Source organism: Oncorhynchus tshawytscha, linkage group LG08, assembly GCF_018296145.1.
Source record: "Oncorhynchus tshawytscha isolate Ot180627B linkage group LG08, Otsh_v2.0, whole genome shotgun sequence".
Taxonomy (NCBI): Eukaryota; Metazoa; Chordata; class Actinopteri; order Salmoniformes; family Salmonidae; genus Oncorhynchus; species Oncorhynchus tshawytscha.
Window position 1 is genome coordinate 61946121 of NC_056436.1, and position 26356 is coordinate 61972476.

The 26356-nt window shown below is 43.8% G+C and overlaps 1 protein-coding gene across 7 annotated transcripts in view; it reads left to right on the plus strand.

Annotated features, from left to right (window-relative positions):
• The window catches only part of LOC112256161 (BCL-6 corepressor-like protein 1), a 29572-nt gene extending 12003 nt beyond the window's left edge, over positions 1 to 17569 (plus strand). For 4 of the 7 annotated variants that reach the window (XM_024429189.2, XM_042325734.1, XM_024429191.2 and 1 more), the window contains 11 exons: positions 7814 to 7901; positions 8029 to 10581; positions 10933 to 11068; positions 11173 to 11649; positions 12054 to 12262; positions 12545 to 12814; positions 14099 to 14265; positions 14478 to 14623; positions 14746 to 14823; positions 15074 to 15236; positions 15449 to 17569. In XM_024429189.2, the coding sequence (XP_024284957.1) occupies positions 7814 to 7901; positions 8029 to 10581; positions 10933 to 11068; positions 11173 to 11649; positions 12054 to 12262; positions 12545 to 12814; positions 14099 to 14265; positions 14478 to 14623; positions 14746 to 14823; positions 15074 to 15236; positions 15449 to 15758 (4597 nt within the window). In that variant the 3' untranslated portion in view covers positions 15759 to 17569. Of the gene's footprint in view, positions 1 to 6073; positions 6102 to 7813; positions 7902 to 8028; positions 10582 to 10932; positions 11069 to 11172; positions 11650 to 12053; positions 12263 to 12544; positions 12815 to 14098; positions 14266 to 14477; positions 14624 to 14745; positions 14824 to 15073; positions 15237 to 15448 lie in introns of those variants that run through there. The other 3 variants (XM_024429193.2, XM_024429190.2, XM_042325733.1) reach the window with 3 other exon arrangements.
• The last annotated feature ends 8787 nt before the right edge of the window (positions 17570 to 26356 follow it).

Here is a 26356-nt window from a genome sequence, read left to right on the forward strand (position 1 = left end):
AGGCAAAATACATTCTCGAGTCAGTGGTTTCGTTGTAGATATTGGAAATGCATGCTTTGTAGCCTATTATGCTGGTTGCTATCGCATAATTCTCGCTTCAAAAATCAAGGATAAATTTGGTTCCATTTTGATCATGTGTATATGTTTTGACTGATCACCTGAGAGGCAATAGTGTCGGCCTTTCCTTTTATGATCTCAATCTCTTTGGGCGAGTAGGATGCCCGGAGTTTTTGCGTGAATATGTTGTTTTTATAGAGATTGAACCAATTTCTCGATTAGTTGAACTAGTGGAATAAACCGACCCCGCTCGTCGACTGTATTTTCTGCATCACCAAAAGCATATAGATTTGACACACGGATGCGTCTCTTTTGTGCATGAGGGCTGTGCAGTCCATTGACCGGGAGCAAGTAACTAGTCTGGAGTCCGAGGGAGATTATTTGACTTCTCTTTTAGACGTAGCCGATTGACTCTGGGATAGCCACCTCATTATAGTTGGGACAGATGTGACTTTGTTTTGCCAGCATGACTGACAAAATATATGTTTATCAAATACATCCATAGCATTCCAGTTGGATACTCAGCAGATGAGACGATTTAACTGTAGCACAAAGACAAACTAGCAGTATTAGCAAGTAGCAACATGATGTTATGCGATAATGAATGCTGAAGCCTCTCATATTCAGTTATGTACTTGCAGCTATATCCAGCCCATGTTTGCCGACTTCAGCGGAGAGACATAGCCTACCTCGGCTGTCACTCACGTTTTACGTTACGGGTATGTTTCGGCAACTACAGTGATCTTAACACCTCGATGCATTGCTCTCATATTTGCTGGTGGATAGTTATAAACGGACCCATTTGTAGTCGTCTCATTTAATTGTCGGGTGGGGTGGCTCACCTTTCCTCGCAGGGTATGTTGACTGGATGTCTGAAAGCATTTGAAGTGTTGCTTTCTGTCAGATATATTCATTAATGTGCCATTATTTAGGAATACTACAAGATTCATATGATTGTGGGTGCATATGATACTTACATCCAGGGTTTGCGTTTTAGGGCGGTCCAGAAGGAGGGGTTGGTGGAGGCATTACTGTTCATTGATGTCCGAACAAACAGACATCAATGGAGCACACAGATTATAATTTTATCACATTCACATGAATTGTTAGAATATTACTTATGATTCGGTATTAATATCAGTTAGATAGTGGTAAAACATGTTGGTGTAATTTGCATAATTGCACACATACAGTGGGGCAAAAAAGTATTTAGTCAGCCACCAATTGTGCAAGTTCTCCCACTTAAAAAGATGAGTAAATAAATTCATTAAAAATCCTACAATGTGATTTTCTGGATTTTTTTTCTCATTTTGTCTGTCATAGTTGAAGTGTACCTATGATGAAAATTACAGGCCTCTCTCATCTTTTTAAGTGGGAGAACTTGCACAATTAGTGGCTGACTAAATACTTTTTTGCCCCACTGTAACAGGAAAAAAAATCTGTACATGATTGCAAAGAGGCAGGCGAAATTAAAAGTCAGTCAGATCAATAATTAGGAGCTTTGATCAAACCTGGGAGAAATATTTACATGTTGACCCGTAATAGATTTTCTTTATTGGGTACAAAATATACACTGAGTATGCAAAACATTAAAAACACCTTTGTAATATTTAGTTGCACCCTCTGTTTTGCCCTCAGAACAGCCTTGATTCATCAGGGCAAGTTGTCAAGCGTTCCACTGGGATGGTTGTCCATGTTGACTCCAATGCTTCCCACAGTTGGGTCAAGTGGGCTGGATGTCCTTTGGGTGGTGGACCATTCTTGATACACACAGGAAACTGTTGAGCATGAAAAACCCAGCAGCGTTGCAGTTCTTGACACATTCAAACTGGTGTGCCTGGCACCTGTTACCATACCCCAATCAAAGGCACTTCAATCTTTTGTCTTGCCGTTCACCCTCTGAATGGCACACATACACAGTCCATGTCTCAATGCTTGAAAATCATTCTTTAGCCTGTCTCCTGCCCTTCGTCTACACTGATTTGAAGTGGATTTAACTAGTGGCCTCAATAAGGGATCCTAGTTTGACCTGGTCAGTCTATGTCATGGAAAGAGCAAGTGTTTCTTAATCTTTTGTACACTCAGTGTATGTAAACTGACCAAAAATATGAACACAACATGCAAAGTGTTGGTCCCATGTTTCATGAGCTGAAATAAAAGATCTCTGACATTTTCCAAAATGTGCAAAAAGCATATTTTGTAGTTTTGTCACACAACACAATGCCACAGACGTCTCAAGTTTTGAGCGAGCGTGCTATTGGCATGCTGACTGCAGGTATGTCCACCAGAGCTGTTGCCAGAGAATTGAATGTTAATTTCTCTACCATAAGCCACCTCCAACGTAATTTTAGAGAATTTGGCAGCACGTCCAACCGGCCTCACAACTGCAGACTACATGTATGGCTTGTGTGGGTGAGCAGTTTGCTGATTTCAACGTTGTGAATAAAGTGCCCCATGGTGGAGTTATGGTATGGGCACAACACATTTGCATTTTATTGATGACAATTTTAATGCACAGAGATACCGTGACGAGATTCTGAGGGCCATTGTCGTGCCATTCATCCGCTGCCATCAACTCATGTTTCAGCATGATAATGCACAGCCCCATGTTGCAAGGATCTGTACACAATTCCTGGAAGCTGAAAATGTCCCAGTTCTTACATGACCTGCATACTCGCCAGACATGTCACCTATATACCATGTTTGGGATGCTCTGGATATCCAGCAACTTCGCACAGCCATTGAAGTGGAGTAGGACAATATTCCACAGGCCAAAATCAACAGCCTGATCAACTCTATGTGAAGGAGATGTGTCGAGCTGCATGAGACAAATGGTGGTTACACCAGATACTGACTGGTTTTCTGATCCATGGTATCTGGTATCTGTGACCAATAGATGCATATCTGTATTCCCAGTCTCGTGAAATCCATAGATTATGGGCAAAAAAACATTTTTTTCTATTGACTGATTTCCTTATATGAACTGTAACTCAGTAAAATCGTTGAAATTGTTGCATGTTGAGTAAATATTTTTGTTCAGTATACAAAGTATTGACTCAGGTGGGAATACTTACAGTTCCAGTCCAAAGTTAGGACACCAACTCATTCAAGGAGTTTTCTTTATTTGTACTATTTTCTACATTGTAGGATAATAGTGAAGACATCAAAACTGTGAAATAACACATTTGGAATCATGTAGTAACCAAAAAAAGTGTTAAACAAATCAAAATATATTTTAGATTAGAGATTCTTCAAAGTAGCCATCCTTTGCCTTGATGACAGCTTTGCATACTCTTGTCATTCTCCAGCTTCATGATGTAGTCACCTGGAATGCATTTCAATTAACAGGTGTTAATTTGTGGAATTTATTTCCTTCGTAATGCGTTTTAGGCAAATCAGTTGTGTTGTGACAAGGTAGGGGTGGTATACAGAATACATACATATATATATACAGTGCCTTGCGAAAGCATTCGGCCCCCTTGAACTTTGCGACCTTTTGCCACATTTCAGGCTTCAAACAAAGATATAAAACTGTATTTTTTTTTGAAGAATCAACAACAAGTGGGACACAATCATGAAGTGGAACGACATTTATTGGATATTTCAAACTTTTTTAACAAATCAAAAACTGAAAAATTGGGCGTGCAAAATTATTCAGCCCCCTTAAGTTAATACTTTGTAGCGATTACAGCTGTAAGTCGCTTGGGGTATGTCTCTATCAGTTTTGCACACTGAGAGACTGACATTTTTTCCCATTCCTCCTTGCAAAACAGCTCGAGCTCAGTGAGGTTGGATGGAGAGCATTTGTGAACAGCAGTTTTCAGTTCTTTCCACAGATTCTCGATTGGATTCAGGTCTGGACTTTGACTTGGCCATTCTAACACCTGGATATGTTTATTTTTGAACCATTCCATTGTAGATTTTGCTTTATGTTTTGGATCATTGTCTTGTTGGAAGACAAATCTCCGTCCCAGTCTCAGGTCTTTTGCAGACTCCATCAGGTTTTCTTCCAGAATGGTCCTGTATTTGGCTCCATCCATCTTCCCATCAATTTTAACCATCTTCCCTGTCCCTGCTGAAGAAAAGCAGGCCCAAACCATGATGCTGCCGCCACCATGTTTGACAGTGGGGCTGGTGTGTTCAGGGTGATGAGCTGTGTTGCTTTTACGCCAAACATAACGTTTTGCATTGTTGCCAAAAAGTTCAATTTTGGTTTCATCTGACCAGAGCACCTTCTTCCACATGTTTGGTGTGTCTCCAAGGTGGCTTGTGGCAAACTTTAAACGACACTTTTTATGGATATCTTTAAGAAATGGCTTTCTTCTTGCCACTCTTCCATAAAGGCCAGATTTGTGCAATATATGACTGATTGTTGTCCTATGGACAGAGTCTCCCACCTCAGCTGTAGATCTCTGCAGTTCATCCAGAGTGATCATGGGCCTCTTGGCTGCATCTCTGATCAGTCTTCTCCTTGTATGAGCTGAAAGTTTAGAGGGACGGCCAGGTCTTGGTAGATTTGCAGTGGTCTGATACTCCTTCCATTTCAATATTATCGCTTGCGCAGTGCTCCTTGGGATGTTTAAAGCTTGGGAAATCTTTTTGTATCCAAATCCGGCTTTAAACTTCTTCACAACAGTATCTCGGACCTGCCTGGTGTGTTCCTTGTTCTTCATGATGCTCTCTGCGCTTTTAACGGACCTCTGAGACTATCACAGTGCAGGTGCATTTATACGGAGACTTGATTACACACAGGTGGATTGTATTTATCATCATTAGTCATTTAGGTCAACATTGGATCATTCAGAGATCCTCACTGAACTTCTGGAGAGAGTTTGCTGCACTGAAAGTAAAGGGGCTGAATAATTTTGCACGCCCAATTTTTCAGTTTTTGATTTGTTAAAAAAGTTTGAAATATCCAATAAATGTCATTCCACTTCATGATTGTGTCCCACTTGTTGTTGATTCTTCACAAAAAAATACAGTTTTATATCTTTATGTTTGAAGCCTGAAATGTGGCAAAAGGTCGCAAAGTTCAAGGGGGCCGAATACTTTCGCAAGGCACTGTACATATATAATATATATATATATATATACAGATAGCCCTATTTGGTAAAATACCAAGTCCATATTATGGCAAGAACAGCTCAAATAAGCAAAGCGAAACGACAGTCCATCATTACTTTAAGACATGAAGGTCAGTCAATATGGAAAACTTTAAGAGCTTTGAAGGTTTCTTCAAGTGCAGACGCAAAAACCATCAAGCGCAATGGTGAAACTGACTCTCATGAGGACCACCACAGGAAAAGGACGATCTAGAGTTACCTCTCCTGGAAAGGATAAGTTAATTAGAGTTACCAGCCTCTGAAATTGCAGCCCAAATAAATGCTTAATGTAGTTCAAGTAACAGACACATCTGAACATCAACTGTTCAGGGGAGACTGCATGAATCATGCCTTCATGGTTGATTTGCTGCAAAGAAACCACTACTAAAGGACACCAATAAGAAGAAGAGACTTGCTTGGGCCAAGAAACATGAGCAATGGACATTAGACCGGTGGAAATCTGTCCTTTGGTCTGATGAGTCCAAATTTAAGATTTTTGTTTCCAACTGCCGTGTCTTTCTGAGACGCAGATTAGGTGAACAGATTATCTCTGCATGTGTGGTTCCCACCGTGAAGCATGGAGGAAGAGGTGTGATGGAGTGGGGGTGCTTTGCTAGTGACACTCAGTGATTTATTTAGAATTCAAGGCACACTCAACTGGCATGGCTGCCACAGCATTTTGCAACTTAACACCTCCCATCTGGTTTGCGCTTAGTGGGGCTATCATTTGTTTTTCAACAGGACAACGACCCAACACCCCTCCAGGCTGTGTAAGGGCTTTTTGACCAAGGAGAGTGATGGAGTGCTGCATCAGATGACCTGCCTCCACAATCACCCGACCTCAACCCAATTGAGATGGTTTGGTATGAGTTGGACTGCAGAGTGAAGGAAAAACAGCCAACAAGTGCCCAGTCCTTCAAGACTGTTGGAAAAGCATTCCAGGTGAAGTTGGTTGAGAGAATGCCAATAGTGTGCAAAGCTGTCATCAAAGCAAAGGGTGGCTACTTTGAAGAATCTAAAATCTAAAATATATTTAGATTTGTTTAACACTTTTTTGGTTACTACATGATTTCATATGTGTTATTTCATAGTTTTGATGTCTATGGCCCTTGTTATAGTCTCCTGGCCTATCTGATGAGATGTCATTGCTAACTGCTCTCTTTACTTTGGAATGTGGGCATCATGGCAGGGATACAGAAGCTAGACTTGCATTTTGAGTCTTCTTTACTCTCCCTTGCTTTGAGATGTATCAACGGTAGGATTCATTCTTGATAATAGAGTATCTGTAGTTAAGAATTTGAATTACACTATATGACGTTATTCCTCAGGTACTCTTCCCATTGACTCTTGGATTGATTTCTTAAATGAGCTGGAAATGGGTTGAGGGTTGAGGCCGCTTGAATGAGTTTGGTATAGGGATTTCAGAATGTTACCGCCACCTGCTGCCCATGTTTCTTCTTCTCTCTGTGGTCTCAGACAGTCCACTGTGCTGCAGCATGCATGACTTGGTCAGCACTGACCGAGTCCATCCGTTCAACACTAAGGCGAACTGTGAGAGATGTCATAAAATATGGTTTCCATCTTTAAAGCAATATGTGCCAAATTCCCTTGGCTAAGAGTAGGGTTGTGACGATACCAGTATCACAATATTTTTTCCATACCAGTATCACAATATTTTTTCCATGTGTGCGGTAGCTTGGAAAATAAATACATGTCACTCTGGATGACAACATAATGATGTTTGTTTCCAACATTAGGGCTGTTCTCCTAAAGAAGTCAAATCTGCTTCGTTGTTTTGTTTCCTCAATACTAACGAGTTTTATGATACTGGTATCATCCCGGCCCGAGTCGAGGGCAAACCATCAACACCAATGTTCTTTATGTCCATGCAAATAGGCCTACTCATAGCTGAACTACAAAATATAAATATAGAGTAAGTTAAAGTTATTGGCAAATATTCATTGTACCAATATTGCATTTTTCTTTATAAGAATAACATACCAAACTTCATACCATACTTCAACATCCAAGCCTTCCTGGAGTGTGACACTGAGGACAGTGACATCTCTCGTCATCAAGCTTCTCTTTGGGCTGAGACACACCAATAGTGTTTGCTGGCTGAGAGTACTTAGCACCTCTGAATGTAATTTGCGAATCGAGTGTGTTCAGTGTCGGCAGTCAGACGTCTACAGCGGGTGGTCCCTAAATGCGCGGAATGATCAGCAGACGAACGCTACATCCACATTTAGTGTGATGCATGTGCAAGCCTTTACACATAGAAAACAATCAAGCACTTTCTCAACAAATCCCCCGAAAATCGTTAAACAATTATGTCTAGCCTAAATGTGCCAACTTAACATAAATGTGTACTACTTTTATGAATATTTGGTAGTGTTAGCAGTAGGCTGGCTAAACAGTTTCACAACACTACAAGGCTACTAATATTTTTCTAACCTCTCCTATGACAAGACTCATGAGCTAAAAATAATCAGCCATTTTGACCAGTTTCGGTTGTATTAGCCAATGTTACCATGATGAAAATGAATGCAATATCGGTACAATTGTCTCTTTTCCAGAATGTTTGATATTGTTTTTTATAATCTAATGCAGTTACAGCTTTGTTTTATGTTAATGAAAATATGCTCATTCAACAGCATAGCATCCTATACAGAGGAAGACCTTGCTGCAGACCTGAGGTCAACTACACCTAAGAAATGTTGTGTTAAGGAAACGCATATGCAGGTAATTGTTGTGTCTGATCACTGACAGAGTGAGCTGTACGCTTCACAGATTATGCTATGGTGCTTTACCTGAGAGATATATGCATGAGCAGTGAACATGGGCTTTATGTACCTTTCTTGTTATCTAGGTGGATCCCACTCCAATGAATGTAGGGGATGGAAGCACGGTGAGCCGAGAGATCGGTGCTCCCATTAAAGTGTCTGCGAGCATGGTGGGGAATCCCCCTCAGACGCTGCCCCCTGAGCTCAGAGGAGATGTCCCCCTTAGTCAGTCAAATAAGACCACCACAGCAACAGACTGTAAAACGCAGATCAACATCTGTTCAGACCCTAGCAACTTCAACCATTGCCCAGTTGTCCATCCCCCGCAAGAACACAACAATGCTCCAACGTCAGGCCCTCCCCTCATTAGCTGTGACAAGAGAGCCGACAAGAAGAGATCAGAGGTCCCTAAACCCAAGGCTGATGGTGCTGGGGTCGTTCCCACACATCAGTGGCCGTGTGGTACAAAGAACAGCCCCGAGGACCTAGTTAACCCAAGTCACAGCAGTGTGATGTCCAATAAGAAACCACATACTCAGACCCAGCCAGTGATTGGTCTTCCAGCTGGTTTTCAGTGCTCAACACTATTTAAACCAGGCCAGCCTGTTGCTTTTCTTCCCTCCACTAACTTTTCATCCCCACTCTGCAAAATCACTCTTCCACCCGCGTTGGGTCAGATCGCAGCATTGCGAGAAGCGACAGGCAGCCAGTTTCAGAAGGGGAGTCAACCACAAAGCGCAGCTGCTGGCGTGGCACCACTGCTGCGGACCTATCCATATCACTTCTCAGTGGGTCGAAGTCCAGCGCTTGAAAAGAAAACACCCACCGCAACACACAAACTCAAATGTAAGTCGACGTCCAGTAGCAAGAGCTCCAAAGCTGGAGGGGAGCAGAAATCCTCCATTGCCTCAGTGGTGGCCTCTCCCACTATCACTCTCCCAGCATTAGGCTCTGCCCCACCAACCCGCTTCACATTGTCTCCCACTGCTGCCATCTGCTGTGGCCCTTCACTGGCCAGCATCACCACTCAGGGCAGGCTGCTGAACCATGTGGAGAAAGGCCCTTCGCACCGCAGTGCAGACAAGACATCTGTAGGCTTTCTAAAACTGAAGGCTTCGTCTGCTGCTAAGGACCATGCGGTCACTTGCCTGACTGAAGCAAGGGACGTGCCCCTCGACCTGTCCGCCAAGTCGAAGAGGCCAAAAGCGGTCAAAGACCCTCCAAATACAGTTGCCACCACAGAGCATCTCCATAACGAGGCATGTCAGAAAGTTGCCCTCCATCCAAAGAGGCCATACCCAATCCTACCCGACACCCACAGAAATGGGGCTTATCAGAAGCAGAGCAGCAGGCCCCTAAATCACCAGGGTTTGGAACCCAAATCATCCTGGGTCAAAGGTTGCTCTCAAGGCCCTATTAATAACCTCCCAGGAACCTATGTAGGTGTGGCCAGCCCCATACTTGCTTCCACCCTACGTAGCAAAGATGGGAAGGGGTCCTTTGAGGACGAGTTCCAGACTTTCGCTAGACAAGAGACTATCTCTATCATTGACCAAGGGGAACACCTGGCCACAAGGGGAAAGAAGGCATTGTTCATGACGAAGAGCAACCAGCACGTTCATGGTATCAAGCACCCTAACAGTACCAGCCCAGCTGTAACAGAAAGCTGTCCCTTTAAGGGGGCTTTCTCCACAGCTCTGCCCGGCTCTACCAATTCACACTCTTATCAGAAATCTGCAAGTGTCAAAGCAGCAATCCCATACTCCCTCACTGTCGTCAAGCCATTATGGCAGCAACCACCACTTCTTCCTTACCAAGGTGCTTCTGTTCAGAGAAAGATCAGTCAAGGGACTCCCAAAGTCAAGGGGGCCACAGGTTCAGAAGGTCCCAAATTTCAGAGTGCCCATCAAAGCCTGTCCAGAATGTCCCCGCTGTCCAACCTTGAGTCCATAGTGAAGCAAAAAGCTCTAGAGAACACTGCATTGACTGGCGAGGGATACTGCCATCTATCGCCTATGGCATCCAGAAAGGCTGTGGTGAGCTCTCACACAATGGGCCAGGACACATTGTTCCGTCAGACTGCTGCCTTTGGATGTCCACCTATCAGATCTGTGGAGAACAAAGAGACACTTTCCTCTAAAGGGTATTCCACACAAGTTATGAACAAACTTGAGAAAACGGGTGTCTCTGAGTGCAGAGAAAAGAGCTCTGAGAAACATGTTAAACTGGGGGCGCAGGCAGGTGGAAAAGAGATACAGGTCTTTGGAAGTAGTGGTTCAGCTAACAGAAACAGGATGGACAGCAAATTAGCCCAGGAGTTGGAGGGAGGAACGGTGAAGGAGGAGAATATGGCCCCTGCTGGTCTCGATCCCCGTGCTAAATTGGAGGGGATTGCCCTATCCATCCTCACTGGCCAGTGTGCAGGGTTAGCCGAGGTGGAGAAGAAGACCAATGGAACTAAAGAGGAGTCTCCCACCAAACCAAAAGCTGCCTTCACCAAACAGAAGAAGCCCCCTAGTCCAAGGAAGCCGGCAAAGGAGAAGTCATCACTGGACCCTTCAAAGAAGGCTGTAGTGCCAGTGAAGAAAAAGCCAGGCCAAGAGACCACTCCAGTTAAGAAAGAACCACGTCCCAAAAAGGTAAGTTGTTATTCTGCTTTTGTAATATTTACAATTCCATCAAGGTGTGTTGTTTTGATTATGTGTTGTACAATGACATTATTCTGTTTTGTTGGTTGAAGAAAGAAAGACGGGTATTACATTCACACACTTGTCCGCATTTATAATGAAGCAGAATTGAAAAAATATGTGAAATATCAACCACCCATCAATTTACGTGTCTGTATTATGATTCAAGTATACTGATTGAAATACAAAGGCAATTCAGTGCTTATACAGTCCATATGCTCTCCGTTACCATCAAAGCTTTACGATCAATTGCCTGAATGGCCCATTTAGTGCTCTCACTCTGTCCCTTGTGTGTTGCCACAGAAGAAGCCATGTGCACCTGTACTGGAGCACAGTCTGTCGCTGGCTGAACCATCCCCACACAGGGAAGAGGGAGAGAACACTAGCAGGGAGAAGACCAGCACCACTGATAACAAGCAGAGTGCTCGCAACAAACCAGGTATTTCTGTCTCTTCTGATAGATTAGAACTTCACGTACTACATCAGCCAAAGATCTAATCACAAATCCCTTATTATGATTCCTCTGCCCATGTTGTTTTGCAGTAGGTTTTGAAGTAGGTTTCACAGGTAATGGGAGCAGTCCTCTCCCCAGTCCCCAGTGCTCTGAGACCCCAGTCTCCTTCAGCAGCCCTGGAAGACCCAATAAGGAGCCAGCATGCTCAGAGAGCTCCACCCCCAGGCTGAGGAGGGGCCGACGGAGGGGTGATGAGGCTTGGCTGGACGACTGGGGCTTTGCTCCTCCACCTCCCCCAAATCTCCCCCACTCCCCTACAGCCCCTCCTCTCCAGCCTGCCCGCCGGCCCAGGGGCAGACCGCGCACCAACCCCCTGCCTGAGAAGGCAGCCCAGGGCAAGGCCAGACCCGCCCCCAGCACTGAGGGAGACGCCCTCAAACACAAGAAACGGTCCCGCTACCGGAACAGGAAATACCAGAATGGGGAGTACATCACGGGGAAGGACAGGGATGGAGAGGGGGAGGAGAGATCTGTCACCACCAGGCAGGGCACTCAATCTGAATCAGGTACTGTTCACCTGGAAATGGAACAAATAGAAGCAGCTGCAGGTTTGTCTGGATGTGGTTAATATCACAGTGGGCCTTACACAAGGCAAAGTTGGTACGAGTTGAATGACTGAATAGAACTGTATACAGTGTAACTGGTTTCGTATGTAGTAGCTTCCCACTATTTGCAGCTTATTATGTTAAAACATCCATATATCCTTAAAGTGCTGTTAACCCACCGTTTATTTAGCATGGCACACTTCAGGAGAGATGGAAGGCATATTTAATGTGATGGGGCTTTGGTTCTGGTCTCATTGTTTTCTTGTCTTGTAGCTTCATATTAGTCTGTCGGTACACAACATGTTTAAATAACATCCAATACACTGCTTAGAACCATTGAGTAAATATTTGCTGTGTTTCTGTAGATTTGACGGCTGCCATGTACCCACGCCTCAGTGCCACTCTGACCTGCCGTGGCACCAGCCCAGAGCCTGATCCCAGGAGGCCCTCGTTCACCCGCTCAGGGTCGGTGCGGCGCCCGGAGAGAGAGGCCTCCCCAGAGCCCAGCGACAAACCCTCTGGGAAGAGGAAGTTCAAGAGCAAGCACTTGAGTGACACAGATGAGCCCAAGAAGGTAGGAAGTTCAGCGGCATCCATCGCAGAGGCCATACGTCTGGACTTTGTGTTTCCTGCCAAACAGATCCTTGTTGTGAGATTTAGTGTGCTGTGATGAGCCTAAAGGCTTAGCTCATGGTTCCCCCTTGTGGCGCAAATCGCTACTACAACATATTACTTTTTTTTTTGTGCTCTGGCACCTGATTTCCTACAGCGCAGAGTGTGAGGCCATTCGTCCTTGCTGTGACTCTCCGTCACACATTACTTTCTCATTACCCTGCAAAATTGTTATTTTTTTAAGCAGCTCAAGACCAAACGTTGCAGCTTGGGAAAGCGCCCTGCCTCTGTGGCAACAGATGACGACAGCCCCGACGCTAAGAAACCAGCAGGCCTCCAGGCTACCCCTAAGTGCTCGTCCTCCCCTCCAGCCAGTAAGAAGGGGACCTCAGGGAGGGGAGGGGTACCAGAGTCTCCCCCTAGCAGACCTGTTCCTCCAGAGGTTCGCCGGCTCATTGTCAACAAGAACGCCGGGGAGACTCTGCTACAAAGAGCTGCCCGATTGGGCTACCTGGTACTGCTCTACTGCTCCACCCAATCACCTGCCTGCATTCATGCTCAGCGCTTTTCGCCCTACCATTACTCCGGTGTGGTGGGCCCCATACCCCATACCAGACCCTAATCGAATGATGTTTCAGTTTATCACACATTACATTTACATTTAAATAATTTAGCAGGCGCTCTTATCTAGAGCGACTTACAGTTAGTTAGTGTACTCATCTTAAGATAGCTAGTTATACTATATATCACGGTCATCATAGTAAAGACATTTTCAATTAAATAGTTATCAGCAAAATCAGTATGTTGTACACTACATGGCCAAAAGATTGTGGACACCCCATCAAATTAGTAGATTTGGCTATTTCAGCCACACGGCTGGAGTGGTGTAAAGCTCGCCAACAGTGGAAATGCGTTCTCTGTAGTGATAAATCACGCTTCACCATCTGGCAGTCCGACGGACAAATCTGGGTTTGGCAGATGCCAGTATAACGCTACCTGCCCGAATGCATAGCGCTACCTGCCCGAATGCAAGTTTGGTGGAGGAACAATGGTATGGGGCGGTTTTTCATGGTTTGGGCTAGGCCCTTTATTTACAGTATAGGGAAATATTAACACTACAGCATACAATGACATTCTAGATGATTCTGTGCTTCCAACATTGTGGCAGCAATTTTGGGAAGGCCTTTTCCTGTTTCAGCATGACAGTGCTCCCGTGCACAAAGCGAGGTCCATACAGAAATCGTTTGTCAAAATTGGTGTGGAAGAACTTGACTGGTCTGCACAGAGCCCTGACCTCAACCCCATCGAACACCTTTGGGATGAATTGTAACGCTGACTGCAAGCCAGGCATAATCGCCCAACATCAGTGCCCGACCTCATTAATGCTCTGTGTCTGAATGGAAACAAGTCCCCTCAGCAATGTTCCAACATCTAGTGGAAAGACTTCCCAGAAGAGTGGAGGCTGTTAAAGCTGCAAAGTGGGGACCAATTCCATATTAACGCCCATGATTTTAGAATGAGATGTTCGACCAGCAGGTGTCCACATACCTTCGGCCATGTAGTGTACGTGAACATAAATAGACTTTATTTATTTATTTTTGCCACAGCAAATAGAGTGTCTTATAAGTCCAAGTGTGCTGGGCATCCTGAAGATACAGGACAATATAATAATAAAATCAATCAACAACAAACAATGGATCAGTCAGTGCTAGCAGGAAAAGACAAGTGTTATTTATATATAATATATATATATTGTATTATATATTGTGATGTTAAACCCCTGCTGTCCCTCCTGCAGGACGTGGTGCTCTACTGTCTGGAAAAAGATGTGCGGGAGGTCAATCGGCGTGACAACGCAGGTTACACGGCTCTCCACGAGGCGTGCTCTCGAGGCTGGAGCCACATCGTCCAGGTGCTGCTGAAACACGGGGCCGACGTCAATTGCAGCGCCCAGGACGGAACACGGTGGGCGTCTAATGACTTCTGAACACTTAATAAGGGCTCGGACTTGGGGAGCATATTGTATGCCATACACTCCTGAGCTGAATGGTTATGCCTGCAATAAAGGACTTTCATTCTGGACATTCACGCTTGGCTTATATGAGATCCGTTGTAATGCTGTTGATATGTATGTTGATGAAACGAGAAAAGTAACACGTGTTATTGTATATTTTCAGGCCCATCCATGACGCAGTAGCCAGTGATAACCTACCTGAGCTGTGGATGCTGCTGAACCACGGGGCTGACCCCACCCTGGCTACTTACTCCGGACAGACGGCGGTCAAACTGGCCCAGAGCCCCAGCATGAAGACCTTCCTCAAAGGTACTCTAACCTGTCATCATCACTTGTGACCCCTGTGACACACATCCGTCTGTCCTTTTCTGAACATCACAGAGGAGTGCTTGGTGGAGTTTTAATCTGACTCTGGATCTGCTTTGTTTCAGAATACTTCACAGACCTGGAGGGGAGAAGTGACCAGGACCCCAGTCTGCCATGGGACTTCTACAGCAGCTCCGTGTTTGGTAAAAAGCCTTAGTTTGATTGGTTTCTTTTCCTCACAATTGACCTCTGCATCCACTGCTATGTATCCACTCTTATCTGTGCTATGACTTGTATATGCTGTGATTAGAATGCGTAGTGTGGTTGGTATGAACAGGACAGTCCACTAGGGGGAGCCTTAAACCCATGGTGAAACAAGAGGCTTATTGTCCTTAGAACAAAGGTGAATCAAGTTCTCCTGGCCGTCCTGAGCTCACGTCACTACATTTTCAGAGAATGGCCAGGAGGCATGCTGGGACTTCCTGCTCTCTCAGCGGGTGGAGGAGGAGGACGAGGGAAGGAAGGAGAGAGACTCTGATAGGGACTGTCTCATGTTTGAGTTCTCTTCCGAGCCCCTCTTACCCTGTTACCATGTCCAAGTGTCATTAACCCAGGGGTAAGTCAACACCAGAGCAGAAAATCACCTGTCAACACAATCATTCACACACACACAGTCCCAGCTTTTCCACCCATAATCCAGTGCTTTTTGTTCCTTACTATTTTAAACCCCGAAGCACCTTTTGAAATCCTTCAAACCGCTCTTCAGCTATCAGCTTGTTGGATAGGCTCAGCTAGTTCTAATACCAACCCTGCGTTTGTCCCTGGCAGCTTTTGCAATTGGTTCCTGTTGACGGACATCCTGAAGCGGCTGAAGATGTCTTCCCGGATATTCCGGGCGCGGTACCCCCACCTGGAGGTGGTGAGCCTGGCGCGAACAGAGATGTGGAGGCAGGTGTCTGTCAGCCAGGTGAGCACAGCCTCTGCACAGCCTCAGGAAGAGGGAGAGGGGCCGGTGGAGCTGGTCCGCTGTGTCCCGGAGCTCCAGGGACTGCTGGGTTCCTCCATTCACATCCTACAGGAGGACGAGGGAGAGGAGGAAGGGGACAGGATGGATATAGCCACGCCCTGCAGTCGGTAGCCCCCCCTGCTCTCTCACAGCCCCTCACACATCCCAACTGTTCCCTTACACGTCCTCAGTCTCACCCTAACCTCCCGCAAGCAGCAGATTAAAATGAACAATGTTGGGAGGCTGCAGCCGTTGTAATGGTGGTTGTGGTATGGTAATACCAAACAATGTCTACGCCACAGGAGGCTGGTGGCACCTTAATTGGGGACTATGTGCTCGTGATAAAGGCTGGAGTGGAATTTGTGGAATGGTATCAAATGCATCAAACACATGGTTTCCATGTGTTTAATGCCATTCCATTTGCTCCGTTACCGACCACTATTATGAGCCGTCCTACCCTCAGCAGCCTCCACTGGTCTACACCACTGGGAAGAACACACCTCACTAATCACCTGGGACTTCCACATTGAGGAGAAATGGGGGTCAAGGCAGCACCACCTTGAGGATGGGTGTGGGTGCTCGGTGCTGGAGAGCAGATTTCAGGTTCCAATCTGTAGGTATTTTTCAGGAGCCAAGAAATATTCTGGAACTATCTTTTTTATGATTCTGTATGTATATGGTACTATATGTATATCTTGCCATCAGAGTGATCACATTTGGTATTAATGTATTCGTGTGGCAAGGGATGGATTATGTTTAGGATTTTATTTTTGTGGTTTTGTTCAGTTTGTTTGTTCCTGAAGGAAAGATAATATTTTTGGGTGGGAGATAATCCAAGGCTTTTATCTCGGTGAACTCTTGCGTGCAGCTAAAAGGCTTACAGCCAGGCCAGCTAACAGTGGCAGGAAGGCCCCAGGGCCAGATGGTTCCTCTGTTAAAATGGGAGACCCAGAGACCCCTAGAGAAGAGACCACGGACCCACACACACAGACACACAAACTGCCCAGCTAACAGAACCATAGAACCACAGTAATGCATTTCAACCACACAGCACTCGCCAGTTTGCTAAGTAGATGGCCATTCGATTTGTGTTACTTTTCTTTTGTCTTTCATTTTGCAGTGCACATGATTTCACCAAGCATCTACCTGTAGGCTTCTTACCCTCAGATCATGGATTGATTTAGTTGAACTTGAGAATGAATACTTGTTTACAGATCTCAACAGATGGAAAGGTGTCCCTGTAGTTTTCTTCCCTCCTCCTGCTTACCAGATGATGGGAGTGGGAATAGAAGTGCCACATAGCGTCTGGGGAGACCAGCGTCCTCTGTTCTGACTGCCACCCTTCACTTTGCTGCATAAGAGTGACTCACAGGAGGGATAGGATAGGTATTGTTTTACTGCGCCTTGCTAATCCCTCCTCATGGGGCTATGGGCGGACTCCATCGTGCTATGTGGCGTGTGTTTTATTTACACTGTTGTTTGTGCTTAATTTAATAGTCATTAATATATTTGACCTCTTGTGTATCTGACAAACAATTTATGAAAAATTGCTTTGTATGGTTGGTGCTTCATTTGAAATGTACAATTCAGGATCCCTTTATCCTTCCTGAGATGTTTCTTTTTCTCCCCTTATTGCAAACAGTATTTTAACAAGCAAAAGTACAGTTTTATTGTACTGGTGCTAAGCTAGAATTTGTGTTGACAATCAATGAAGTTTTTGTTTGAAGTTAAAACCAATAAATTATATTTAATTACGATGAAGTGACAGAAATGTAAAGAAAAAGTATAGTTTCATTTCCTAAAATGAAGAAAGTGGAATACATCTAGTCTGGAGAAGAGGACAATGTACTGCTTGTGTGAGTGCTGTTAAAACAGGTTAACCTTCTATTCAATTTTTATTTTATTTTTAAATCAACCAGAATAAAGCATGATTGTGAAGTATTGTTTGTGGGGTATTCATTTGGCTCATCAGAAAGCATATTCTATTTACAGTCGGTTGCTCTGCTCTTTTTAAGAAAACGATTACCGCAACCTTTTACATTGTAAACCGTATTATGTAAGGCTGAAGGCAGACAGATGTTAGCTGATCTTAATACTCAGACTGGTGATAAATTAACCTTTTGAAGAGATCATCAGTGTCAGGTATGTATGTAGTCTATCCAATCTTATCATTAGTCATATAATACCCATGATGACCTATAACCGATAAAACCTTTACAGCCTAAATAGAGATTACCTAATCTGAAATGTAATGCAGAATTTGCACTTTCAAGGAAATATCCATCTTCATATGAGATTAAAAGGTACACAGCATGACTCAAACCCGAACATGGTGCTGTGATAAGGACAGGATGTCCACAAGAAGGAACCAGTGACCCAGTCTTGTGCCATAAAGTTGTAAAGCCAGAGGGGTGTAAAGTGTAGAAGCCTATGTGCGTCAATTCCCTGCCGTCTTGCTCGCGTGGTGTAGCCCCACTACTTTTATATAACTGGGATTTGTTTTTCACCATTTAAAATACTTGTATTTTCTGCTGCTGATGATGATATTTGCTCAATACACATTTCCCCGCAAATTCTGCATAACATTGCTACCCGAGTGGTGCAGTGGTCTAAGGCATTGGATTGCAGTGCTTGAGGCGTTACTACAGACCCGGAGTCTCATAGGGCAGCGCACAATTGGCCCAGCATCTTCAGGGTTAGAGGAGGGTTTGGCCAGGGGGGCCATTTACTTGGCTCATCGTGCTCTAGCACAGAAAAACCGTAATGACATAAGTACTTAGACCCTTTCCTATGAGACTCGAAATTGAGCTCAGGTTCATCCTGTTTCCATTGATCATCCTTGAGATGTTTCTTTGTATTATCTTTCACCAGATCTAATGTGTATATTGTCCTACATTAATTTCACATTTCCACAAACTTGAAAGTGTTTCCTTTCAAATGGTGTCAAGAATATGCATATGCTTGCTTCAGGTCTTGAGCTACAGGCAGTCAGATTTGGGTATGTCATTTTAGGCGAAAATTTTAAAAAGTGTCCGATCCTTACGAGGTTTGGTAGAGTGGCAAGACAGAAGCCACTCCTCAGTAACAGGCACAGGACAGCCCGCTTGGAGTTTGCCAAAAGGCACCTAATGGACTCTCAAGCAAGATCATTTTTCTGTTGAAACCAAGATTGAACTCTTTGGCCTGAATGCCAAGCATCATGTCTGAAGGAAATCTGGCACTATTCCTATGGTGAAGCATGGTGGTGGCAGCATCATGTGGTGGGGATGTTTTTCAGCGGCAGGGACTGGGATACGAGTCAGGATCGAGGGAAAGATTAACAGAGCAAAGTACAGAGAGATCCTTGATGAAAACCTGCTCCAGAGCTCTCAGGACCTCAGACTGGGGTGAAGTTTCACCTTTCAACAGGACAACTCTAAACACACAGCCAAGAAAACGCAGGAGTGGCTTTGGGACCAGTTGCTGAATGTCCTCGAGTGGCCCAGCCAGAGCCTGGACTTGAACCCAATCGAACATCTCTGGAGAGACCTGAAAATAGCTGTGCAGCGACACTCGCCATCCAACCTGACAGAGCTTGAGAGGATCTGCAGAGAAGAATGGGAGAAACTCCCCAAATACAGGTGTGCCAAGCTTGCAGCGTCATACCCAAGACTTTATGCTGTAATTGCTTCCAAAGGTGCTTCAACAAAGTACTGAGTAAAGGGTCTAAATACTTATGTAAATGTGATATTTCTGTTTTTTTAATACATTTTATACATTTGCAAAAAAAATCTAAAAACCTGTTTTTCACTTTGTCATTATGGGGTATTGTGTGTAGATTGATGAGGGTGGGAAACGATTTAATCAATTTTAGAATAAGGCTGTAATGTAACAAAATGTGGAAAAAGTCAAGGGGTCTGAATACTTTCCGAATGCACTGTACATCCCTGTTAGTGAGCATTTCTCTTTTGCCAAGATAATCCATCCACCTGACAGGTGTGGCATATCAAGAAGCTGATCAAGAAGCAGGGGCTGGGTCACTGGCTTACTGGGGCTCTCTCATGCCGTCCCTGGAGGGGGTGCGTCACCTGAGTGGGTTGATTCACTGTTGTGGTCATCCTGTCTGGGTTGGCGCCCCCCCCTTGGGTTGTGCCGTGGCGGAGATCTTTGTGGGCTATACTCAGCCTTGTCTCAGGATGGTAAGTTGGTGGTTGAAGATATCCCTCTAGTGGTGTGGGGGCTGTGCTTTGGCAAAGTGGGTGGGGTTATATCCTTCCTGTTTGGCCCTGTCCGGGGTGTCCTCGGATGGGGCCACAGTGTCTCCTGACCCCTCCTGTCTCAGCCTCCAGTATTTATGCTGCAGTAGTTTATGTGTCGGGGGCTGGGGTCAGTTTGTTATATCTGGAGTACTTCTCCTGTCCTATTCGGTGTCCTGTGTGAATCTAAGTGTGCGTTCTCTAATTCTCTCCTTCTCTCTTTCTTTCTCTCTCTCGGAGGACCTGAGCCCTAGGACCTGAGCTCCAGGACTACCTGACACGATGACTCCTTGCTGTCCCCAGTCCACCTGGCCATGCTGCTGTTCCAGTTTCAACTGACCTGAGCCCTAGGACCATGCCCCAGGACTACCTGACATGATGACTCCTTGCTGTCCCCAGTCCACCTGGCCATGCTGCTGCTCCAGTTTCAACTTCCACCTGACTGTGCTGCTGCTCCAGTTTCAACTGTTCTGCCTTATTATTATTCGACCATGCTGGTCATTTATGAACATTTGAACATCTTGGCCATGTTCTGTTATAATCTCCACCCGGCACAGCCAGAAGAGGACTGGCCACCCCACATAGCCTGGTTCCTCTCTAGGTTTCTTCCTAGGTTTTGGCCTTTCTAGGGAGTTTTTCCTAGCCACCGTGCTTCTACACCTGCATTGCTTGCTGTTTGGGGTTTTAGGCTGGGTTTCTGTACAGCACTTTGAGATATCAGCTGATGTACGAAGGGCTATATAAATAAATTTGATTTGATTTGATTAAACGGAATGATCCTTACACAGGTGCACCTTGTGCTGGGGACAATAAAATGCCACTCTAAAATGTGCAGTTTTGTCACACAACACAATGCCACAGATGTCTCAAGTTTTGAGGGAGCGTGCAATTGGCATGCTGTCTGCAGAAATGTCCACGAGAGCTGTTGCCAGAGAATTGAATGTTCTCAGTGTTTCTCTATCATAAACCGCCTCCAACAGTGTTTTAGAGAATTTGGCAGTACGTCCAACCAGCCTCACAACCGCAGACCACGAGTAACCACGCCAGGCCAGGACCTCCACATCCGGCTTATTCACCTGCGCGATCATCGGAGGCCAGTCACCCGGACAGCTGATGAAACGAGAGTATTTCTGTCTCTAATAAAGCCCTTTTGCAGGGAAAGACTCATTTTGATTGGCTGGGCCTGACTCCCAAGTGGGTGGGCCTATGCCCTCCCAGCCCCAACCATGGCTGTGCACTTGCCCATTTAGGGCAATAGATTAAGGCCTAATGAATTTATTTCAATTGACTGATTTCCTTATATGAACTGTAACTCAGTAAAATTGTTTAAATTATTGCATGTTGCATTTATATTTTTGTTTAGTATAGAATGATAGAATGATCGGACTGTCATTAGTGTATTTTTTAACAAGGTGGTGCTGCTGAATACACTGCAAAAAATAGCCTTTTATTAATATAAATAAAGTGACGCAGTTGCGCAGCGCTCTTACATTATTTGGTTAGAACCCTGGTGGAGCAGAATGGGGGATCTCCGAAATATAAGTATAGGATAGCCAATTGAGACAGTGTTTCTATAAATTGAATGTGTGCCTTCACCTGATCTGTCTTACTTTTTTCAGAAAGTAAATAGTTATATATATATCTTGTTTGCATCGTTTGCTTGGAAGCTTTCTAGTAGCAGGTTAAGGCTAAAGCTGCCCGTTAATAGCTTCGTGTCATGTCACGTGTTCATCTCAGTCTCCAAGCGTGCTTTTCCAGACGCCTGACAGCCTCCTGGATGTCATCCCTTTTAGGTTTCCAAGTATGTAATACAGAAAATATTGACTTACAATTAAGCCACGATAGCATATTTCATGAAGACATAAAATAATCTTTACAAGATATAAAATAAATTACAAGACACACCAATCACAATAATATGGAACAGAATTGAAAGCCTAGGCCTACATATTATGCATGCACATGTTCAACACACAGAATTAGCAACCAGCATGGCTGAAACATGACACACAGACATACCAAAAGAGCGAGCCCTTGTGGGCCCCATTGTACATGACCTACTCTTTGCAACCCCCAAGGTTACTACAGTTCAGCATTTTTAGGCACTCACAGTCTGGCAGAGCCAGAATCAGTCAATTCCTTCTAGAAAGTAAGTTCCTTACAGATATTAAGAGTGAACCCTAGTCTAGGCTTCTTGGTGCACATGCAATGATATGATGATGTGTGATATTTGTTTTAGCTGCTCAAAACCTCTTTGAGGGGGTTTTCTGTACAATCATACTGTAAATATTTACACAATCCATACTGTGGAAATTATAATAAAAAATATGTCATTTGGATGTCAAAAAACACATTCATTTGAATGTTTTGACAAGGTTGGAAGGCTCAGCTGCTTACAGTCCTGTAAATTGAGCCTCATGACATACACATACATGAATTCAGATTTGAGAACCACCCATTCACCGAGCCCCTGGGATGCTGCTGCATTCATTGGCCAGCTGTTTTAAGGCTGTGGATTTTGATTGGTTTAAAAAAAGGGCAAGTCTCTCAAAGACCAACTGACTGAGTAACAATGTAAAGAGGAAGAGCTGAGAGTGCAGAGGGCACAGTGTTTCTGCATTGTTCCTCTATGCGGACCTTGTTGACCCAAAAGGACATGCAGAATAAATAGCTTTTCTACAGAAGATGATGGGATACATTAGTCAAGCTTTAGGGGGAAGCAGACAACGGACTGTTACATCAATGCAATGGTTTAATTTCTACTTTTATTCAAACTCAGAATTAAACTGAGATTCCAACTAAGAAAAAAGTTGACAATATCACAAATTCATCAAAATAACACCTTACATTACATTTGACAGTTTAGTCACTTAGCAGACATTCTCATCCAGAGCGACTTACAGTTGGAGCATTCATCTTAAAATAGCAAGGTGAGACAACCACACATCACAGTCATAGTAAGTATATTTTTCCTCAATAAAGAAGTTATCAGCAAAGTCATTGCTGGTAGGAAAGTTAGGGCTCTGGTCCCATGTTCTTTTTCCAATTGTTGTGGCGATCAACAAATTAGTTATGTATGAACTACATTTAAAACATACACAATCACTCTAGTTACCTCTGCGAACAATATTATAATGTTAGGAGTCTTTCTCTACAACTGCGCCCTGTTGTCCATTCCTTCAGAAACATTTGCATGGTTTTTCACACTAGAAGAAAATATTTTTTCCCCAAATGTCCCTCTACCCAAACCACCCCTCCCTTTCGCCTCCTTTCTCAAGGTTCAAGGAGGTTGTCTTTAGTTTTTTTCACCAAGCATTGGGTTATGCAACAGTCTTCTTTGAAAGCCACAAAGGGGAAGTCCCGTTCACTTGGCTTGTCTCCAGAACTCAGCCTAGATACTCCCTTTTCACCGTTTCCTATTCAAAACGACTTACCATATCACTCTGCTGAGAACCACTCCATGTTGCCCAGAATCTTAAATATGCCAGAGCAGACACTTTAATTAAGATACTGTACAGTTCTCTTTGGTTTTCAGACATTCATTTTACTCCACCAGTCTGCAATTGAGAACATGAATGTGAAAGTTAAAAACTAGCAAACGAGAACATGAGTGAAAGTTCTATTTATCCTCAAAATGATTCCTTGACTCATGATTTCTAATGCAATTGCGTATTGCTGTCATATTCTTATGTATTACATGATGAATTATTCCAATTAAAAATATACTTAAAGAGATTGAACAGGATCTTAAATGGGTAGTTCACCTAAATTGCAAAATTACATATTATTACCTTTTAAGCAGTCTATGGACAACGTATGACAGCAATCCATGCTTAGGTTTAGTTTCACAAACAACTTTATATACTTTCGGATGATTTAGACAGGATGCTTAAGAAATGCTAATATCTGTCCCATAATTTGAATGGGATTTGTGCCACAAATGATAAAACATTAGCATTTGGAAACAGTGGCAGGGAAATAAAACCAAAGCATGGATTGCTGTCATACCTTGCACATAGATAGACTGCTTCAAAGGTAATCATATGTCATTTTGCAATTTAGGTGAACTACCCATTTAAGATCCTGTTCAATCTCTTTAAGTATATTTTTAATTGGAATAATTCATCATGTAATACATGAGAATAAGACAGCAATATGCAATTGCATTAGAAATCAGGAAGCCAAGGTGTAATTTTGGTGAACTATCTCATTAAGCACTTACAAATTTGTTACATAACCATTTTGCAGGATGTAACATATCATATGAAATGGATGACGTTGTACACAATTGTGAACAATTTGAGGGACCTGTTTTGGCTTGTGAGGGCTACTTTCAAAACCCCTGGCAAAAATTATACAAAACCTCTGTAACATCACTTTAATCTTTTGCCATTTCATCTAAGAGTTTGTATGAAGGGGTTGTTTTGAACTTCCATACAGGTATAGGCCATATGGAAGCATAAAAAAGCATCTTCTCCATCACCCTCATTGTTTCAGAAATATTTAATATTACAGAGTATCCACTACAGATATAGGATCTTGAATTTGAGCCAGTTTGCTACAGCAGAGAAATAATCCTACAGCAACTGGAATTTGTAATTATTATGTGGATTTTAATTTATGGACTTTTTTTGTAAGGGTTGGGACATTTTTAGTTAGGGCAAAGTCTTTAGAAGCCTTTTTAAACCTCAAATACGCTACAAGTTTGCATTTCCTGTTTTGCAGGGAAATTCTCAGCAACAAAAGAGTAATCAAATTAAGATCCTACATCTGTACTACACAGTTATGCTGAGCAATGCACAGGTGACACTGTTGCTCATCATTGCAGGTATTAATACTCTGACCTCCAATGCTAGCTAGTTACACATACTCTAAGCTCCGGAGGGCTAAATATATCAGGAGACTCAGGAGGGAGAGTAACGGCCTGTCACATATATTTCCACATCAGATTTCATACTGTAATTGACCGGCCTTGGACAGACTATTGCATTCAGTCAATTGCCACGTGCACAGTCGGCTGTCTATAGTCTAGACATTTTTACAACACACCACCAGCAGGTCGTGGATCACAGATACACTGTTGAACTTTAGAACTGTATTTCATTCACGTATTGATGGAGCAAATGCCCGCATTTGTTTAAAATCTCACCTGCTACTTATAGCATTCTATTCTCTAATAGCTAGCCTATTCATGGTGGTTTAAATCTTTAAAATGACTTGATTGTGTTTCCTATAAGGACTAGAATACAACTCTTCCCTTGATGACCTATTTGGATTATCTTACAAGGGGAAATGTGAGGCTGGTGGAGTCACTGACTTGCACAGAGCACACACATTGCTATTGTGTTGTCCTTGTTTTGCAGATCAGATTAAATGAAATTTGCTTCGCCAGGGATGGATGCAAGCACTGACCTGTGGAGAACTCAGCCAATGAATCTGTCTGTGCACCCCCCGGGTTCTGTCACTGAGAACAAGCCTCCTCTACATGGGGGTTGAGAGGCCAGAGAAACTGATGCTTAACACTTACCTGACAAGTACTGTAAGCTGATTCCTTGTCACGTTCTGACCTTTATTTCCTTTGTTTTTTATCGTTATTTAGTATGGTCAGGGCGTGAGTTGGGGTGGGCAGTCTATGTTTGTTTTTCTATGATTTTGGGGATTTCTATGTTTCGGCCTAGTATGGTTCTCAATCAGAGGCAGGTGTCATTAGTTGTCTCTGATTGAGAATCATACTTAGGTAGCCTGGGTTTCACTGTTTGTTTGTGGGTGATTGTCTATGTTAGTTGCTTGTGTCAGCACAGGTCTCATTATAGCTTCACATTCGTTTATTGTTTTGTATAGTTTGTATTCAGTGTTCAGTGCTTTCTTTAATTAAAAACTTCATCATGAACACATACCACGCTGCATTTTGGTCCGTTCCTTACGACGATCGTGACATTCCTAGTAGAAAACAAAGACATTTGTGCTAATGATATATGTGATGGGCAAAGATAACCCTGGGAAATTCCAATAAATACTGAGTTTAAACAACAGAATACGTTCCATGTGTATCTACTGTAGTCTGGTATATTTACCTCACATGCAGTACAGAATTGACATAGGATGAACGTAGGTACACAATACCAGTGAGAACATGGATATTTTAATGATCTAATTAGATGAAGCTGGTAGAGCAGTAGGGCTGAGTGGGCCGTCAGTGTGTGCAGGGCTGAGTGGGCCGTCAGTGTGCGCAGGGCTGAGTGGGCTGCCAGTGTGCTGTGAGAGACACTCTGTGTCAGACACTGGCCGCTAGCATAGCCAGCTGGGCTCCACGCCCACTCGTCTGTTATATAATCTCCAACACTCCACGCTGATACGTTCTGCACGGAGCAGGCATACTGATCATGCTGTCTGTCCAAGGCAGGGGAGAGGCCAAGCTCCTACTCACCTACTCAAATCAAATACAACAGGTGTAGACCTTCCCGTGAAATGCTTACTTACAAGCCCTTAACCAAC